This window comes from Cryptomeria japonica, chromosome 1, assembly GCF_030272615.1.
Source record: "Cryptomeria japonica chromosome 1, Sugi_1.0, whole genome shotgun sequence".
Lineage (NCBI taxonomy): Eukaryota > Viridiplantae > Streptophyta > Pinopsida > Cupressales > Cupressaceae > Cryptomeria > Cryptomeria japonica.
In genome coordinates, this window is record NC_081405.1 from 103085357 (window position 1) to 103103350 (window position 17994).

The 17994-nt window shown below is 31.8% G+C and overlaps 1 protein-coding gene across 1 annotated transcript; it reads left to right on the plus strand.

The window, feature by feature from the left end:
- Window positions 1-232: 232 nt before the first annotated feature.
- LOC131040641 (cytochrome P450 720B2-like) lies at window positions 233-4373 on the plus strand. The gene is made up of 9 exons (XM_059208375.1): window positions 233-315; window positions 510-590; window positions 707-1028; window positions 1416-1793; window positions 1878-1961; window positions 2310-2391; window positions 2503-2621; window positions 3945-4075; window positions 4268-4373. Exons 1-9 carry the CDS (start codon window positions 233-235, stop codon window positions 4371-4373), a joined length of 1386 nt encoding a protein of 461 aa, XP_059064358.1.
- Window positions 4374-17994: the final 13621 nt, after the last annotated feature.

Genomic DNA, 17994 nt, shown 5'->3' on the forward strand with positions numbered 1-17994 from the left:
AATATGCAATCATTTCATCAAATATTACAAAAGAATATCAAAATTTGTTGTTTATAATCACCATTATACTACATTCAGCTGCAGATAAGTTGATCCTTACCTGGGTTATATCGATGGCATAATTTGTAGTATTTATTATGTATTTGGCTATATATTGAACTCAAATGAAATGCAATCTCAGAGCTCTTAAAAGAGTTTCTACTCTGCAACCATGATTTCTGTTAGAGCAAACATGGAAGAATCCATCTACTTCTCTTCTATATTTATAGTTGTGGGATATGTTTTCTTATTTTTTCTCACACTATATCTGTTCAGGTTTAACATCTCAAATCTACTTTATTTTTTTAAGGGAGAGGAGAAGAAGATACCTCCTACTTCTAAGGGATTGCCTTTTCTTGGTCACACCCTGTTATGGTTCTATTACATGGCCAAGCCTGACCCGCTGGCATTTCTTCACAAATACATACTTCCATAAGCTTATTAATTCACTCATAAATTTCAAATGACAGCTGTGTTTATTTTGATTTAAATAATGGGCTGGGGTCTGATTTGATTGGCGAGAGGTCCTGTGGTAAAGCAAAGTCTTTCCAGTTTAATGGTATAAGAACCTGTGACGTCAGTGTCACCAAAAACGTTAAAATGTTTACCAGATACACTGCAGTTTATAAAAGAAACTAATCATATTTGATTTCAATTGTTATTGCAGGTATGGTGAAATAGTTAGATGCAATAAGTTTGGAAGGCCAACAGTGGTGTCTGTGGATCCTGAATTCAACAAGTTTGTTTTGCAAAATGAAGGAAGATTGTTTAAAGCAAGTTACTTTAAATCGCTTCATGATCTAATGGGTATGTATAGCATGATAACAGTGACAGGAGATCTTCACAGGCAACTCCATGGAAGTGCTGTTAAGTTGCTCACCAATGAAAAGTTGAGAAGAAATTTCATGCCTGCCATTCAAGTTGTATTCAAACAAACCATGACAAAGTGGGAAGGAAGAGAAATAGTTCTTCAACCAGAATGCAAGAGGGCAAGTATATTTGTCGAGATTGCAAGTATATTTGTCTAGTTTCAGTTTTTTCCCTAGCTTTCCATTAGTTTCTAATCCTGATTTGCTGTTGAATCATTGCAAATCAGAAAAGATAATATTGGGTTAGTGTGTTGTGTTTCTGGATTCTATTGTCTAGAAAATAATTATTTGTATCAATTTTTTTTTTTTCTTTTATTTTGATGATGGATCATGGAATATGATCCAAACTTTCTACAGTTCTCTCATCATAATGATGGATAATGAGTATGTTTGAAAACGTTGATACAAATAAATTTCTACACAGTTCAATCCAAAAACGCGGTACACTAATCATTATGAACCATGGAAATCTATGATTAATATTGGATTGTTCTTTTATATGTGCAGTTAGTTTTGAATGTGATGGCCAAGCACTTGCTGAATGTGTCAGCAGACATAGAAACAGATGAGCTCTGCAGCCTCATGACAGACTTCATAAGTGGAATTGTTTCAGTTCCAGTAGAGATGTTAGATCGTGCTTATGCAAAAGGATTGAGGGCCAGAAGGATTTTGAGTGGCAAGTTTTACAAGCTCATGGATGAAAGGAAAATAAATGCTCGTGATGATTTACTATCTAACCTTGTAAATGAGGAGAATCTTCCGAAGGAGATTGTGGCTGATTTTCTTTTTATTTTACTGGTTGCAAGCTATGAGACTGCATCTAGAACAATGGCTATAGCTATTCATTTCCTTTCTCAATCAAATGAAGCCTTAGACCAACTCAAGGCATATTAAACAACTAACAAATATTCAGTGGAATGATTTATCAGAAGCACTTGATTTAATGTTACTCTTTGTATGTATTTGCAGGAGGAGCATGAAACAATCCAAACACACAAGGGAGATGAGAAACTTCAGTGGGAAGACTATAAAAATATGAAGTTCACTCAATGTGTATGTAACTTTTTCAAGAACCATGAAGGGTAGATTTTTTAATAAAAACATTGTAGTTTAATTGTAGTGTAATATAAAGTGTTTTTTAATATTTTACTTTGGATGAAAACTTTCAAAGATTATCCACTCTGTTTATGGATTAAATTGGATTAAATTTGTTAGTTATATATTCAGTTTTTTCTTAGATCATTCTGTCTTCTTTTATTTTGAAGTGTTCTAACATATGAACAGCATTGTTATTTATGTAATCAGTTGGAGATAAAATAACAATTTCAAAGTATATAATCAATTATTTTGAGGATCACATGTAAGCTCAGTTGAATTGAAATATTATTTTTCACTGATCAGGTTATAAATGAAGCTCTTCGACTGTCAAGCATAGCTGTGGGGCTTGTAAGAGAAACAACAGAAGACGTTACAGCTAAAGGTGGTATTCATGAACTGCCACTCAGAGCTATTTTAAGCTTTTTCTTTACACTGTAATCTTATAAGAATGTTTTCTTGCTTTTTATTTTCTTGACTTGAATATGTGTATTCTCAGGCTATGTGATACCTAAAGGATGGGGAGTAATGACATTTTTCTACGCAGTCCATATGAATGGAAAATTCTTTAACGATCCTCTCAAATTTAATCCCTGGCGTTGGCAAGGAAAGGATAAAGTAAAAACTACTAATAAACCATAACCATTTTTTATAGATCAGTTGAATCTCAGTTGGCATTTTCTTATTGAGTTAGTCATTCGTTTTACTTCAATTTTATTTTTCACTTTCATTTTCAATTTGATATACCAAATGTTTGAAAACTAAAATTCTTACAAATCTTTTAAATGAAGTCATCAATAAATGTCATAGAATATATTTAGAGGCAATTTTTCTAAATAGTCTATGCCCTTCATCATCTTCAGTATCTGCATCAATCTTCATACCTTTTTGCTTAATTTTATTCATATCTTCTTTACCTTAAATCAAAACAATTCACTTTAAGATGACCATGACGATTGCAATAATAGCAAACTCTTTCTTTCCTTTGTCCATTATTATTCATAATAGAATTTCATTTTTGTAGGCAAATGCATTTGCTAATTCAATTTGATAGGGTTGTCAATTTTTCACATTTAACATATCCTTGATTTTTTTATAGATGCTCATTATCCAATCATCTATTCTTAGATTATAAAATTGATTTCAGAACATGTGTATTCTCACATATTCTTGTGCTCAAAGATTGTAGTGATTGCACTCCAAGCTTCCTTTGGTGTAGTTGCATTTTGACACATTTTCTATCAATGTACCACCAGTAGACAAGTTTATCAAAGTTAGTGTTTGACATAGTTTTTTGTCAAAATTGTCTTATAGAAAAACATCTATGAGATTTCTTGTTTTAGTTCCACTAGCAAAAGAGGTGAGGTCTCCCAAAAGAACAATATTTTTCATTTGGTGATGTGATTCTCCATAATCGTCTGCACAAATCGATTTAATAGAAATGACAATAAATTATTTGTATTTGCAACGATATCTATAATTAAAATAATTTTTTAAATTTGCGATGATCTTTGTGATCAATGATATAGTTTTTCTTTTAAAATTCAGCAATGATCTCTACAATCAATACTGCAATTTCTTCTTTAAAATTTTTAGCAATGATCTGACTTATGCAATCCATGCTGCAATTTTTTCCATTAAGATTCAACAATGATTTTTGCAATCAATATTGTAACCTGTTCTAATACAAATTGTTAAAATTAAAGAGCTTGAATATGTGATTAAATAGATACACCTATGGAGTGATGTGTCTCTTATATGAAACATAACTGCACATGTGACCAAATTCAGTTTAAACTTGACTGCACATAACAACTATATGATTAAATTCAATTTATTATTTAATATGTAATTCATTTTGCCATCATTTAAAAGCTCACTGTATTTAAAAAATAAAACTTTTGTTAATTAGATTTGTTAATAATTCTTACATTTTTGTAGGAAGAACTACTATGGAAAAACTATGATATGCTATTTTCTCCATTTGGAGGAGGAAGACGGTTATGTCCAGGAGCCGACTTGGCTAGAATGAGCATCTCCTTTTTCCTTCACTTCTTTGTAACAAAATTCAGGTATGAAAAATAAGTTTCATAAATTTAAAGTTTTACATTCTAAGTTTTCGTTTGTTTAGACGATTTATCTGAAATAATAGTATTTTCTCTAATAAAACTTGTCGATTTTACATATTAGATGACAGTTTAAATCAAAATATTAACTTTCAGATTTCATAACTACCGTAATGAAGTGTGAAAAAATTGTTGCAGGTGGGAAATTGTTAAAGAGGGGAGGATCACTTTCTTTCCTATTCCTCACATGGAAGGTGGTTTGCCCATTCGTCTCTTTGCCAAGAGCCCATCTGCCATGGAATAATAGCTGTTAAAAGCTTTGCTGTTTCTATGCTTTGAATTTCCTTGAACTACGTAATCTCTTCTTTGTTTATGCTATGCATGGCTTTTTGTCATGTTCAAACTGAGATGAATATTTATTTAACGTGTTACTCAGAGTTCTCTTTTTGATTGATCGGTATAGACAAGTTGATCTATATTCCCGTCTGTATCTAAATTTTTGTCAGTGCTTAAGAAAATTAATTCTAATTTATTTCAAAACCGTTTGTGAGTTTCAATTATTTTATAACTAACATACTTAATTATATTTTGAAAAAAAAAATAGATAAAGGAAACCGAGATATCTTTGAAAATCTTAGATCAGACTAAAATCGTGAAGGCTTAGATCAGATTTTCTTTAAGCAAAGGTTTCAATGATCAGTTAGACTACAAGGAATTAAAAAGAAATATATAAAACTGATGTGATAAAGAATCAAATGACCGTAGTTGAATGTGAAAACACAATAAACCCAAATCTTAAACTTGACTTCTCTCTTATAGGACATGAACATCAGCAGAACGATGGTAAGATAAATATCATATTTGGAAAATCTATCAGTTTTAAATTATATATATTAAATAACATATTAAGTTTAAAAAATGTTAGTCAATTTTAAATGTTTAATACTTTTAAATTTAGATTTCTAAATTTAGTATGTATGATAAATCATCAGCGCAGAATGAAAGAGTGAAAACTCTGTCCTAAAATAGTTGAACAGTAGCGCTGAACTTGAAACGCCACAAACAATAAATGAAAACGCCTAAGAGAGAATTCGGCGTATATCAACTATAAACAGGAATTTAAACCTATGAAACTCAATTTGGTCCCATGAAACAAAATTTGGTTTATATTCTGCAATCTTCACCAGCTTTGTCTTCTGAAATCTGTAATCTATTTGGTTTATATTCTGCAATTTTCGCATTGTGCATGCAATACAATGCACATTTTGTAGGGATCATGCTGGGAAAATCTTTACTCACATCAATTTTAAAAAAAATCTGCAAAACAATCAAAACATTTTTTTATTCAACAGCGAGATTTGAGGAGTCAGTCTTAAATCACACATTAAGCAACATATTAAGTATAGAGAATGTCAGTTAATTCTGAGTGTTAACACTTTTAAGTCTAGAAATCAAAGCTTAGTGTGTGTGATTTAAGCCATCCGTTGTGGGATTAGCTCTAGAGACATGCGTCAATTATTTAAAAATCAAAATCTTAATCCATACTTGTGTTGTCATTGCTGGAATTGGTGGAGATAGGCGAGATAGTTTTTGTATTGTTCGGTTTATTTTCTCTGTTTATAAAGGCCTGCATTCTAACAATTTGATGGAGGCACTTGCTATATTATATGTTGTGGAGCGTAGTTGTGCTCTTGGGTGGCAAAAGGTCATTTGTGAGTCTGATTCCAAGGTTGTGGTGCCTTTGCTGAACAGGCAGCGGTTAGATGATGTCTGCTGGCAGCTAGCTTTGGTTATTAAACAAATTCTTAATTTGTGTGCTTCTTTGGATTTTGTGACTTTCACTCATATTCTTAAAGAATGGAATGGTGTTGCAGATTGTTTCGGATCAAGTGTACAATTGGAATATCATTGATCCGAGCCAACTACCCCCTGAATTGTCCCAAGAGTTGGACTACTTAGTGAAGATTGATAGGGTTGGATAATGTTGGTGCTTTATATTCTTCTTGTTTCTAAATAAATTTTTACCCCTTTTAAGTGTCATTGTAGGAAGCCTTTGGTTCCAAGATAATTTTATATCAACAATAATTTAAAATCTACAAATTAATAATAAGTGTAAGTTTCAAAGTTTAAGATTAGTTTATTTTAATATCAAGTACAATTAAATTGAGTTGTTATTTTTTGTTTCATTTTGATATTTTAGGATGATTTAATCACAAACATTTTCCTTTTGGTATTTTAGGCTTTATTCATTCCAATAAATTGGAAAAGTGGGTTTGAAGGTGTTTTTGTTTATATTTTGTACTTAGTTTTTAAGGAAATTTATATACTTTAAAAATGAGATTAAACAAAGTATTCAAAAGGATATTTATAAGGTTTACGTTCAATATGCATAGATTTCTCCACCTAGGCCATTAAGTTAAATACTGTATCATTAGATGTTATTCTTTCGATTTGTCTTCAAAACTATTGGATTCATGGACTTAGATTTTTCTTTGGCTAGATGTGTGTTAATGCTCATCAATCAAGGACTACGATAGGCCATTGCATATCAAGAGAGGAACAAGGAAGGGATTGAGGGTCATTTACTTTTTCATATGCACATTTTTATATGAGATATTTGAAATTTTATGATGTCTCTTTAGGGATATAGGCTATTCTTTAGGGATAGAGGCTATTATTTGGAAACATTTATTAGATACCAAAATTAAAATTTCTTGACATACAAATTAACTTGCATGTTTAGAGATCATCACTCGAGTAAGAAAAAATAGAGAGTATTTGTTCAATGCTTAGGTTAGCACCTGCCTTAGTGTGTCCCATTACATATTGCATTTTAGGGCTTCTTTAGACATTTAATTATTAATTTAATTAAATCTAAATTCCTTCTTCATCAATTCACACATTATAAAAATGGGCCCTTAACCCAAGGTGCGCCCCTTTTTATTTTATTTAATCCTAATAATGTCCTAATTTCAATCTTCAAAGCACATTTTCACATATCTACAATTTTGGATTGACCTACCATGTTGGATTTGACTTTATAATCACGACATCTCACATCCCTAGAAAATTAGAAAAAAGACGACCAGACCAAGTAGTATGCTATCTGGTCCCATACTATCTTTCCTCCAATTTTGGGAGCTTAATTTGGCTATTGAGGGATGAAAGATAAAATCAAAAGAGCCTTCACTAATGTTCATTGTCTTGAGGATATTTGGGTTGATCTATGTTCAGAGGAAGACATCAGGAAGATGGACTACAACAAGCTTACCTTGGAGCAAATTGTAGATCTAGATCTAACCAAGATTCCAGAAGGCATAGTAGATGTTGAGAAAACTCTTGATCCAAAGTATATTGAAAAGAGGGTTGTTGAGGCTCCCCTTCCATCTATCCAATGGTTGCAAAAGGAATGTATAGGTCAATCTTTGATAGATTTCAGTCCATCCTTGCCAATACCAATGCTTAGCTAAAAAAGCAATAATGTTAAAACCATAAAGATTAAGGTTGGGGCAAAAGATGATTCAATAAGACCAGTTGGGCGTAAGTCTGAGGTGAGGCTCAAATCCAAAGAGGGTGCTTCTTCCTTTGGTAGTATAATTAAACTAAGAGTTAGTAGGTCTTTGGTTATTCCTCTAGAAGAAGTGGCATTGAAAGGAAAAGAGAAGCCTCAAGTGCAAATTCATGTCGTTGACCTTGATGATGAGCCACATGAGGATAATTCTCTAGAGTCTCCCACTATGAACTCAAATTATTCACACACAACCATTCCCCAAATGACTTTGGATGTTCCTATGTCTTCAATAGACACACATGTGGATTCTTTCTCTAAGGTTCATGTTGATTTTGTTGAGCCAAGTGAATTTGTTCACACTAATGTGTCGTCATTAGTTGTAGACATACCTATGGAAGTTTCACATGACAACTTGGAAAATGTTTTAAATGTAAATCCTTCATATGTCGTTCTATCAAGAGTGTCAACTCTTAAAATTTATACCTCTGCCATAAGCTTTGATAAGTTTGTGTTTGAAGCCAGTCATGATTTGTCAAATGAGAAAATGCTTGTTGTTGTCTAGACTGAGGCTTCCCCTAGAATGACAAATGTGGTACATGTATCTAGCCTATTTCTACACAAACTACAGATTTTTTCACAAATGCAAGCTCATTAGATCTACCCCCATGGTTGAGTTCAATCACTCCAAAGAGGAAGAAGTAGGAGATTTCTCCTGATGTGTTTGACTTTCAGCAGCTTAGAAAATTCAAACCTAAAGCTTTGAAGAAAGACAAAACAGTTTTCACGAGTGGTTGTAGATAATAATAAGATGAAGTATGCAAAGGTGGTAGAACTTCTTTTTGATAAGCCAAAAGGAGAAATGAAGCTGTCTAATTACAGATTCATGAGTGTGGAACTAGGAAAGAAAACACATGTAGGAATTATGCATAATGCTCAGGACTCAGTGGCTTCATTGGTTCAACGTTATGATGAGCTCCTAGCGAAGAAGGATAAGCTCGAGGAGGAAAATACACAACTCATGTCAGTGATCCAAAAAATCACTAATTCTTCAGAAAAGGTTGAACCCTTGACTTCCTCCACTTTCGAAGACTCCATCAAACAAGTTGAAAAAGTTGCTCAAAAGGCCAAAGCTATTGATTCTTGGGTAGATCAACTGGCATATCAGAGTACTCAAGTAGTGAAGAAATCCTCACTGGTGCTAAGAAATGTAAGGACAACAAAGATGAAATTGAACTAAGCTTTAGAATCTTTTAAGAAAAGTTTGGAATCTATAGAAAGAGATTTGAAAATTTGGCATGAAATGGATCAAGTGAAGTTGGTTTAAATCTTGTGCAACAACACTGTGATACCAAATAGAGAAAGGTATATTGATCTTGAAGAGATTATGATCAATAGGTCATTAGTTGTCAAGGACGAGAGTAAATTTATTGAAGTTTCTCTTGAAATGAATGCTGAAGTGGAGGAGGATATTATCTCCAATTTTGAAAAAATGTCTTGCAAGATGGTAAGTCAAGATGAAGAGTTACTTCTTGAGGATGTGATACTTTCTAAATTGGTGTTAGGACTTCATCAGGAGCTTGAATCTAAGCAATTTACAATGGCTTCAATCAACAGGTTTGTGAATTGTCAAGTTTTCCTTGACAAGATGCAAATTGTTCTTGAAGAACATAGAGGAGTGACAGTGAGATATTTTGATGTCATCATCAAAATTGTTATTGTTGGAAAGAATACAACAGGCCCAAAATTGTAGGAATCAATAAACAAGTTTCAAGATTTCAAGAATAGTGAAGAACAAGAAGTGTATCTTGACACTTAAATCATGTTCTTGTTTTATGTATTTTCTTTTTGATAAATTACATGTAGTATCAAAATTTGTAATTACAGGTAGACTCATTACTTGTAATCTTGTAACTTGTAATTACATGTAAGAAATTACAACTTGAATTACAATAGGACTGTAATTTGGAATAAGTCATATTTAGTTATAGTTGTTGTGGAAAAAGTGTTAGTTAGTTGGACTTCTCCCACTTTTTGCTCTCAACCCCTCTTCTATATATATCGGAGGGTGTTCTATGTAATTTGTATATTTTTAGCAAGCAAGAAAAATCTGCAGAAATTTGCAGTGATAGAAACTTTGTGTTTTATACTTGTAAATTAAATTCTCAAGAAAGAAGGCATTTGAGTTTCAGACTTTGTGTTGAGACCTTGTTCATGTATATCCATTGTGTTTTTATGTCACGGTGATCTACTTGTTTGTATGCATTTGTGATTTTGGTGAAGTTGTTGAAAAGAGCTTTGATTTAATTTATTGTAGAATTTGAGCTACAACTATTTAATATTAAATTATCATAGCTAAGTGTTCATAATATAGAGAGATTATAAGACTATGTTCTTGTAGTTACTCCTAGTAGTTATAGTAGTTTAAAGGTGCACCATATCAACAGACTTTGAGTTATTTTTTATTTGATCAGTAAAGGTCATTAGCTGATAGATTTATATATTAATATAAACAAGATATACATAATATGATTAAGAGTTTGAAGTTTGAAAATCCAAGACGAGATCAAAAAATAATTACAAAATGCCCAAGAATAAAGAAGGGCAGAGGCGGAAAAACTAAAGATCATTTTCTGGAGAGGAAAATGACATTATATATCAGTAGAAGACTACTAACAGACTAATAAATCTGCCACCAGATCTAATCAAAGAATGTTGAAAAGGCTACAAAAGAAGTTAACTAGCCGAAGAAGGAGAACCTGCAGTGAGAGAAGGATCATTCTCAAAACCGATGAGGATGGTTGGAACGTATCTACGTTATTCAATCTGCTTCATCTTGGGGAAGAAATTAATCACTTGACCTGGTTCATCTCCACCACTTGCCCAGATCTCTCGAAGCTCTTCCACCCAAACCTTCATATGCTCCTCTGAAGGAAACCTTGAGAACCCATCAAAATTAAAAAATTATGCAATTCATTCTTCACTTTCAATTTTCAACTGTTTGAAGAGAGCCCATAGGAAATTAGCATCCTTCTCAATAGTAAACCTACTGTAATTAAAAGTTTTCTTATCCTCAATATATAGGATAGGGAATCTTGGAGGTTTTTTCCCATTCTTAAATTTAACCCCAAAATCTATTAGTAATGGGATTGTAAAATCTTCATCAATGTTCGAAAGAACTTGATCTAGGCCCCCTCATAAGTTAGATTTGAACAATTTCTTGCATAATATCTTTGATTTTCTTTTGGAAAGCCCAAAATAAAGAAAAGTTGCAAGAAAGACCGTGGGAATTTCTATATTCATCCTATATTTGTGATTAGTTCTCATAAAAAGGTCGCCCAAAATTGACTTAACCACCCCGAAGATAACGAAATGATAATTAAACAAAACCTTTTGCTTCCTTTTTTCACTAATTTGACATAGAAATACCATTTGTCTCTTTGAAGACTTCAAACAAATTAGGGAATCCATAGCCATAGCACCGAAGCAAAACCTGCAATTACCAAAAAACTTGAAGAGAGAACCAGCTTAGCTCACGACAACAAGATAATACAAATAATGGGAAGAAGAGCTATGAAAAAGAATAATTTGGAAGCTTTCTGGAGAGGGAAATTTCATGAACCAAGAAAAAGGACGCCCTCTACTCCATCTGCCTAGTCAATTTAATGCTATGTCTTGTAGAGAATGCTTCACCAACTTTATCGACAACTAATTACATCTTTGCCAACTCTAGTCAAGTTATCCAACCACTAAATGATTTAATCCTATATATTCGCCAATAGAATTAAATATCCTGCTCCAAATGGTCAAAAAGTCCCTAGAGGAGAGAATTGCTAAAGCGTTATCTCTACTAGAAACAAACTTTGAGTTGTTGTAAGTTGTACATCGTTATCATATTAATCATTATGGAAGGTAGATAAGATAGTAGGAAAGTAAAGACTTTAAGCTTTTGTTTCTACATTCGCGTCACGGGGAAGTGATGACGGAAGACTTTACACTTTCATGGAAACTTCGCTTCCTTTATACAAGTATCTTTGTCATTCTTGAGCACAAATGATCTTACATAAAACATGTCTAATAAATATTTAATATACAATGAGCTTTGGTTTCATGAACATTTATATAACATAAAAATTTATATACCCTACAATTTTAACTTTTTGTTTTACACTCATTTTAGTGCTCAATCATATTGCATATTTTAAGACATATTTTCATCTATCATGTGGCCTTTCTCTTAAATTATAGATGCTAAATTTTATGTTGTTTTGTGCACTTGTGTTTTATGTTATGTTTATCTATTATATTTATGTCTAATGTGTACTTTATTTCATTTTCTAATAACTTTGAGACTTTCCATTTTATGAAAATATATCATGTTCACAAAAAACATCAGCATAGTCACAATTGTGTGCTATGACAAAGCAATCATATGAAAATTATCCATAACAATAATAATTGTGTGACTATGACAATGTAGTCATATGGATGGGGACTAAGATCTGAGACTAAATGACTTCCTGGCTTGATCCTTTGATAAGTTTTGGTGCATTGTTGGACCTAAATTTTTTTTTTGCAATGGAAGATGCAAGAAAGAAAGCAACAATGCTTAAGGACTAGAATAACATTCTCATCACTCTCATCCCAAAGATGAAGTGGGTGGAAACAATGGAATGATTATAAACCAATGTTTCTTTGTAATGCCATTTATAAGATAGTATCGAAGGAAAAGGGAAATAGGATGAAAAAGTGGGTAAATGCACAAAGTTGGGTCCCAATCTCGCGGAAGTCCGCGGGTTGGGAAAAGAGCCCTCTAGAAACGGGTGCTCGATTTTATAAATCGGGCACCCATTTCGCTTCGGGTGCCCGAGCCATTCAAAAACAGGCACACATTTTTCAGAAACATGCGTGCGTTTTGGTTCAGGTGCCCAAAGCTAAACAGGCGCCCATTTTTTTCAAATCGGGTGCCCGTTTCGCTTTCAATGGTACAAAGCGAAATGGGTGCCCGTTTGTTAAAATTAGGAGTGGGAAACAACCCTTAGCATCATTTTTTGCTTTAGGATAGGCTTGGTCCCACCAAGCCTATGCTTGGACCTCCAAAAAATGACTAAGGTAAAACGACATCAGATTTCTACCTTGGCCTAATTTTTTGAGGGTCTTTTTGATTGAATTTTTTTGATGAAACGAAAACCCATTAGAGTTTTCAGTGTCCTGATTTCATAAATGTAAATTTCATAGTGATAAGATTATTTTTACTATTTTTGTATTATTTATTAATCAAAAGTGGAACCTAAACCTAAAATACCAAGGTTCACTAAACCTTTAATAACTTTTTGGTTTTTAGGATTTTAGAAAAATAAATTATATGGCATCGATCTACATAAAATTATTTTGAATATTAAAAACAAAAATTGAAAAATATGAAATTTTCATCAAATTATGGTGGTCGTACACCCGATGTTTTGAAAATATACTTTATTGTCAATTAAAAACTAATAAAAAAAAAATATTCAATAAAAAAATAAGAAAAAATATTCTCATCAATATTTGGTGTCTTAGGTATCATTTCCCAAAAGGATTTGCAAAAATTCATTTATTTGCATCAAAAAAGGGTGGTTGTACACATGTGTGGTATGGTCCTAAAACATACATTTTGAAAAACTGGTTTTTAAACATGCCTACTAAAAAGTGATTTCTACCATGTGGGTATTAAAATAAATTACATATTTGAAAAGTAGACTCCGAACACTACATTTTCTATTACTGAAGTTTTTTGAGATTCAAGCTCTAAGTGCATCAAATTTTGACATCAATCGACAGAAAATTTGAAAAACAAAGAAAACACTTCCACTTTTTTCCCAAAAGTGGGACTCAACTTCTTGCAGCCACCCAAGTAATTGCCAAATATAATTTAAGAAGAGAAAAGTCATTGTGACCATGGCATGTCAACTAAAAAGGATATTGTAATTTCCCATTAGGCAATCCATGTGATAGAAAAGTTGACAGACATAATGATCTTGAAGCTCAACACTAAAAAACCTAATGATCAATTGGACAAGGATATTTTCATTAAATTTCTTAGAAGAATGGGGTTTCTACAAGGAATGGTGTGACTAGATGTGGACTAGATTCAATATTGTATAGGCATTCATGGAAAACAAGAACCATTATAGGGTAAATCTAGTGGTATCGTCTAAGTTTATCATGGTGCTACTAGACCTTGGGGAACAAAAAGAGGTATTTAAAAGTGGCAATGATTTTTATAAAACCCAAGTGGTGTGTGGGTTTGAAAAGGTATTTGGGTTGTGTTGTGGGTCTGGGCTTCCTATGCAACCATATAGTATGGCCAATACTATAAACAAATGGTATTGCCTTGTGTCAAGAAATTAAAGAACATAAACAAATTGCTATGCAACAATAACACAAATAATTTTTCTATTGTTTCAAGGAATATGGGAATTTCGTGTTGACATGGTCAAGGACCAACTGATTAAATATTATAGATGAGAATTTATTACAAATTTCCTTTGTACTTAGAGGTCTTAAAAACACCCAAAGACTTCATGAAATCCCATGCAAATAAGATTATCCAATCTAATAACATGCAAAATCTAAATTTGGTGATTGTATGTTGTTCAACATTCTCTAATCTTTCTAGAATTCACTATCCAATATCCAATCCCTAATATTCTTTCTTGAAGGGTTTGCATGTTAAACATTCATTGTGGCATTGTTCTTTTCCTAAACTGTATTTTTCTAAGCTCTTATTTTTCTCTGGTGAGATGCTAGAGATTTTGGTGAGATGAAGATTATTTACCATTTTGATAGCTTTCCTAAATTATCAAACAATTGTAAAAAACAATTTGATTCAATTGAATTTTTATGTTCTTATTTGTGTTAAGACTATTATAAATAATCCTCATGATATTAATATGTTTCATCTAGATTGCAACTGCAAATAGTCTTAATATCACCTATTTTTAATCATCTAAATAGACCACGAGATAGTTGTGTTGCATTGATATTAACTTAGCTTTTATAATCAATACATTTTAGGCAAGTAAACGTGGAGAGCAAGTCATCTTAGAATGTCCCTTTTAATTTATTGAATTTGAAAAGCATGTTAAGCTTGATAAAGGTGAATATTATCACTAGTATATCTATATTTAAAAAATATAGGTAAATCATGCCGAGAGATATCTTATAAAAGAAGAGAATCTGAGGATTGATTTCTCCCTTTTAAATATCATTGCACTCTTCCACTAGAATTTGAATGTAATGGTTTCATATAGTTGGAGACAAGTGGCAAGAGTTCTATTTTATTTGCAGTAATAAAATAACACCTCTACAAAAACCAAAAGATGGCATATTTCATGCATTTACCCATCATTTGCATGTCAAATTGTTTCAAAATTGATTTTTTGTTTACGAATATTTTGATGTCATTGTAGATGCCTCTCGACATAAATATCAACAAAGCCCAAGCTTCAACAAATACAAAACACTTTAATGTAAGAAATAAATTAGTAGGTAGTGTCTATTTTCATTGAATAAGAATTTTGATTTTAAAATTAATTAGGTTTTTCTTTTTTTTTTTAATTTTTTTATTTTTTTTAAGTTTAATTTGTAATTTAGGAAGAAAACAACTATAAAATATTGTTGATTTTGAACAAAATATATTTGTTATATTATTTGTTTATTTTAGTAGATTTAAGGAAAGTTGTAGTGGTTATGTAATTGGTGTCATTTAGATTGGAACCTTTAGTTAAAGCTAATTTAATTTAATAATTTTTCAAATTTTGAATACTAATTATAAATTTTGGATGTATTGTAATTGTTATTTATAATCAAATTAGCGTGTACTAAAGTTGAAAAATCAATCTTTAATGATTTATTATTATATAGAGAATGCAAATGTCTTTGTTAATATAAAATAGGAAATAATATAATTTTATTATATTCTTATGTATGGACATATTCTTTAGTAAAATTTTCTTCTACAAGTTTTGATTCTCTTGTTGTCCTATATTTTTAATGTCTCGTTATTTAGAATGTTTGACCTCTCATTCTCATGATTTTTCTCATCATTTCTTCTTCTCTTATGTGAATATCCTCTATTATTCATGATTTAGGGTACATTTTGTTCCAACAAGAGCCTATCATTTCTCTCATATCCGTGTATCTAGATATCCAAGGGGTTTTGGTTTAATTTTTCTACTGTAGGTATGATGTGATAACTTGGAAGAATAGAAAAAATTAACACACAATTTGGCTACATGTACTAACTCCTATATGCTCTACTCAAACATAGTTAAAATGGATCCATCATCTCTTCTTTTCTCTCCTATGAGGGGATATTGAGTGTACTTTTGTAACGAATTAAGTACTTGGGGGAACATTTGGAGTCCTTTATGCTTACTCACATGTACTCTTTTTCATTTCTTTTTCTCTCTTTTGGAGAATATTTTTCTCCCACTGAGTTTTTTCTCATTTTCTCTATTTGTGAGAGTTGCATTGGTGTGTGCATGACTACCTAATCAAGCCTTTTGTTGTTGGGACCCATTTGTGCTTGCATTTTTGCATTCATCCTTTTCTTGATTTATGGTTTGCATCTAGACTTTCATTCATCATTTCATGAGGATTCGTTCATCATAACATAATCTTTTGTGCAATCTATACAAAATTCTCATGTTGTTGAGAAAATTATCCTTGCTTGATCTTTCTATGTGACAGGTCTTGTTCTTGTAGATGATCTTGGCTTGTAAGGTTGGGTCATCAACTTCTACAAAATTGATTGGGTATATTTTGTTATGTTATCTTCAACTATGATATTTCTCCTAGGATGTATCTTGCACCATATGAATCTACTACCAAGCCTTTGGATGCAATTGTACCACACTAGCAAAACAAAATGGACATTGACTCTGTTGATGCCACATTTTTATATTTTGAAGGCTTTCTTGACTCTTCTTATCAATATCCTGAAGTGCGTATCTATAATAGCAAACATTTACCTTGGAGAACCTAGTATTAACAACCCTTATGTGCCCTTTGATACTTATCTATTCTATTTGATGTATTAAACAACAAATAGCCTTTTATAATGCATGCAATAAGTCTAATTTCCAAATTTATGGAGACACCAAAGAAAAAACATTAGTAGACAATTAATATATTTTTGAGCTATATGTTAATTGCGTCAAATGATATTGTATTTTTTATAGTTTAGCAAATTGGTTTGGATTGGTTGGATACATAAATAGTGGTTGGGCAAGAATTGTAGATGATAGGAAGAAAACATTAGAATATGTATTCTATTTGGGTTTGGGAGTCATTTCATTAGCTTTCAAGAAATAACCCATTATTTTTGTATCAATAGCTAAAGTTGAATACATAGCAACAAATACAACAACATGTCAAGCTATTTGGCTACAAAGAATCATGGATAACTCTAAGAAACCACCCCCTGGGCAACTGTGTAAAATCTTGGTGAATCAGGCATTATTTTTGGGGGGAGATTTTCATAATGATGGCAAATTTTATTTTCAAAATAGGGCAAAAAATTATTTTGTATTGGCGATTTTTTTCTAGGGTATGAAAATTCCATAAATTTTTGGTGAATTATACCTTGTTCTATGGGGAAAATATATATTGTAGGAGGCGAATATTTTTTGTTAAAAGGAACAAATATATAATTGTATGGGTGAAAAATTTTACTCCAAAGGAAAAATTATTTAAATGTATTGGCAATTTTTATCCACCACTTGAAAATTATTTAATTTGTTTTGGTGAATATTTTATTATTTATGGAAAAATATATAATTTATTGGCAATTTCATGAATTCATTTCCATTAATAGACAAGGCACGTCACATCACATAAGTACATCACATTGAGTCTTGACTCTGCACGATGTATCAATAAGTGTGGCCTCTTTGACACGTGAAGGGTGACACATACCTAAAATCCATCAATGATTTTAAACCGTTTGATGATCGTAGATCAATGGTTGAAGTTTTATTTTGGCCCAAATTTTTTAAGAGAACATAGCTCACCAGAAAGTGCCTGGAATGGAATTGGATTCAATAGACATGTATCAAATGTCACAAATCACGATCGATAATTTCGATCATTTAATATATATCTATTCACTTACTGCAATCCACTGTCCCCATGACTTCCAATGTGGTACTTGCCAAATTGGTACTGGTTTATAGTTATTTCCAATTTCGCACACTCGTGCATTTATGGGAAATATTTGCAAAGATACAAAAGATTTAAAAAAATTTAAAGCAATTAATATGGTTAGAGAAGTAATTATTACAATCAAGAGCTTCAATTGTTTATATATGATCTCTACTTCTTTCATCTTCAATTAGCCTTTGCCATTTGCTAGATAAATCGTCAGAACTCACGG

Coding starts and splice junctions, on each gene's coding strand:
- LOC131040641 (XM_059208375.1), top strand. CDS start 233: ATGGAAGAATCCATCTACTTCTCTTCTATATTTATAGTTGTGGGATAT. Junction 591..706: donor GGTAAAGCAAAGTCTTTCCA/GTTTAATGGTAT, acceptor TTGTTATTGCAG/GTATGGTGAAATAGTTAGAT. Junction 1,962..2,309: donor ATATGAAGTTCACTCAATGT/GTATGTAACTTT, acceptor TTCACTGATCAG/GTTATAAATGAAGCTCTTCG.